This window comes from Physeter macrocephalus, chromosome 8 (assembly GCF_002837175.3).
Source record: "Physeter macrocephalus isolate SW-GA chromosome 8, ASM283717v5, whole genome shotgun sequence".
Taxonomy (NCBI): Eukaryota; Metazoa; Chordata; class Mammalia; order Artiodactyla; family Physeteridae; genus Physeter; species Physeter macrocephalus.
Genome location: NC_041221.1, coordinates 9,922,041 through 9,924,998, shown reverse-complemented (window position 1 = coordinate 9,924,998; position 2,958 = coordinate 9,922,041). Strand labels below are relative to the sequence as shown.

The following is a 2,958-nucleotide window of genomic DNA, read 5'->3' as shown; positions in this document are numbered from 1 at the left end:
TGTGACCACCTAGAGGGGTGGGATAGGGAGGGTGGGAGACGCAAGAGGGAAGAGATATGGGAACATATGTATATGTGTAACTGATTCACTCTGTTGTAAAGCAGAAACTAACACATCATTGTAAAGCAATTATACGCCAATAAAGATGTTTAAAAAAATAAAAATAAAGAACTCCTAACTTAACCACAAAAACGCAGCCACTCACACTCGATGTGGGCCTCCAGAGAGTGCCCTTCCTCTAGGGACAGCTCCTGAAGCCCCATTAGAAAAGGGGCCACAGACCTGAATAGACGTTTTTCAAAGATATACAGATGGCCAATAAGCAAATGAAATGATGTTCAACATCACTAATCATTAGGAAAATGCAAATCAAAACCACAAAGAGAAGCCACTTTGCATCCATTAGGATGGCTATTATCCAAAAAGGAAAGATAATAACTAAAAATAACAAGTGTTGGAGAATGTGGAGAAACTGGAACACTTGTGCATTGCTGTTGAGAATTTACATGATGCAGCCGCTGTGGAAAACAGTACAGCAGTTTCTCAAAAAAATTAAAAACAGAATTACCATATGATCCAGCAATTCCACTTCTGGGAATTTACCCAAAAGAACTAAAAGCAGAGATTTGAATAAACACTTGTACACCAATGTTCTAGCAGCATTATTCACAATGGTCAAAAGGCAGAAACAATCCAAATGTCCATCAAAAGATGAACAAACAAAATGTGGTATATACATACAGGGGAATATTATTCAGCCTTAAAAAGGACAGAAATCCTAACACAGGCTACAACAGGGATGAACCCTAAGGACATTATGCTGAGTAAAATAAGCCAGACATAAAAGGACAAATATTACATTATTTCACTTATATGAGGTGCCTATAATAGTCAGATTCATAGAGACGGAAAGTAAAATGGTGGTTGCCAGGGACTGGGGGAAGGGGCATGTGGATAACACCCCATGTTTACTGGGGACAGAGTCTCAGTTTAGGAAGCTGCAGTTCTGGAGACGAAGGGTGATGAACAGTTGCACAACAATGTGAATGTACTCAATGCCACTGAACTATATACCTAAAAATGGTTAAAACGGTAAATTTTATGTTATGTATATTTTACCACAGTTTTTAAAAAATAAGAAAAAAGAAAAGTGGGCTGGGGTCTACCCTTCAAGGGTCTTTTATGCAGTGCTGAGTACTTCGGACACCATCTTAAAGACAAGGAAGCATCAGGAAGATTCCCAACGGGGGATGGGATTAAGAGAGAATTGCCTCGGGACAACTTGGGTGATAAGGTCCTAGAATAGAGTTTTACACAAAACAGGCACCCAATGGATACCAGTAGAGTAGAACAAAAAGAAGTAGAAACCCTGTCTAGTCTTATATACCCCACCACCACCACCAATTTATACCAGGAGAGAAAAGCAGAACTGAGTTCCCAGGATACTGCTACAGTGTGTGCACCCCATCTTTGAGTCTGGGCCTAAGTCAGCCAGCTCCCACTCCCACTCCCACTGTCGGCCTACAGAGGGCGCCCTTCCGCGGAGAACAGCTCCTCACCTTCTCCACACGCACCTCCCATCAAATATGCCACCAAACCCCCTATTCACGCTCCAACAGGCAGAGGGGCAGACCTCGGAGAATCACAAACCAAGGATCAAACCTCCACCCCAGCAATCACTAGCTGGATGTCTTAGGACAACTACTAGACTCTGAGTCAAACACACCTCCTCTGGGAGGTACAGGAAGATGGCATGACAGTCACAGCAACCGTGGCGACTGGACATGAGGAAATTACTCATGATGGACAAAACGCCCCGCAGAGAGTGCTCCCAAGTGCCCGTCGCTCCTCTGGGTACAGGAAACATCACAGAGCACTGGGATTCTAAATCTACACTGTCTCCAACCCCTCCCGCCCCAAGAATGGGGGCCCCTGCATCCTGAGACCCGTCCCCAGGGACCCTGCAACAGCTGCACTGCACTCGAGAAGGCGAGACTTCCCGGAGCCCCGGACGCCGTGCTGCAGGCACTGGCCCTCCCCACGCCCCCACCCCAGCAGCCTGAGGCTGCTCGACGCCCCCCAGGAACCAGAGAATAACGGAAATGAGTGCGGCTGGCAGAAGGGCACTGAGAACTCCAGACCGCTGCCACGCGAAAACGTGGCCAAGCGTTAACAGGCATTTTTTTTTCTCCCCAAGAATCCAGAAAACCGGATATGGGGGTAAAGCGTTGCGACTTGACGCTAGCAACTCACTCAAAAACATCTTAAAATACACAACGGCCCAACCAAGACGCCTCTAGGCCGAATCCGGCCGTCGGACCGGATTTGAAACCCCTGTGTCTACGGCACGCTGCGGCGGCGACCCCACCGGCCCCTGGAAGGCCAGATAGCCACTTACGAAGGAGGAGAAGGACGGGAGGAGGATCCTGAGTACATTGCACCCAAACACGAAGCTGAGCACCAGCAGCCAAGCCCAGCGGTCGGCCTCGGCTGCGCTCATCTCGGAGACTCACGGCGGCTCCAGCTCGGCTAAAACAGTTCCACCTGGGACCAAGCCGACGGCCGCGCGTGCGCAGTGAGCCCAGCGCCCGCGCCTGCGCAGTGAGCCCAGCGCCGCAGAGGCACGCCGCCGCGCCTGCGCACTGCGCCACACTCGGGGAGGCGGGGCCGTCTTTTGCTCCGGGCTCTGGTTAACGCCAGCATTACCCTTGGCCTTCCCGGCTTCCGTAGACTTCTCGCAGCCGCCCCACCACCCCGCGGAAGCTGTTTTCCAAATTCGGCCTCCACCGTGTCTCTGGTTTTGTTGTATCTGCAAACCACTTGTGTGATTATGTAATTAATACTTTCTTTAGACTGACTCACCTTTATCCCTAAATAAATGTATTTTTGTTTTTATTTATTTATTTATTTTTTTGCCGTACGCGGGCCTCTCACTGTTGTGGCCTCTCCCGTTGCGGA

The 2,958-nt window shown here is 49.1% G+C and overlaps 1 protein-coding gene across 5 annotated transcripts in view; it reads right to left on the bottom strand.

The window, feature by feature from the left end:
- GET1 (guided entry of tail-anchored proteins factor 1) overlaps positions 1 to 2,958 on the bottom strand; it is a 30,280-nt gene that overhangs the window by 18,176 nt on the left and 9,146 nt on the right. Inside the window, exon 1 of one of the 5 annotated variants that reach the window (XM_055086426.1) lies at positions 2,399 to 2,593. The exons of 2 other annotated variants lie outside the window; for them this stretch is intronic. In XM_055086426.1, the coding sequence (XP_054942401.1) occupies positions 2,399 to 2,500 (102 nt within the window). In that variant the 5' untranslated portion in view covers positions 2,501 to 2,593. Of the gene's footprint in view, positions 1 to 2,398; positions 2,594 to 2,958 lie in introns of those variants that run through there. 2 more of the 5 variants (XM_024120166.3, XM_055086425.1) reach the window with 2 other exon arrangements.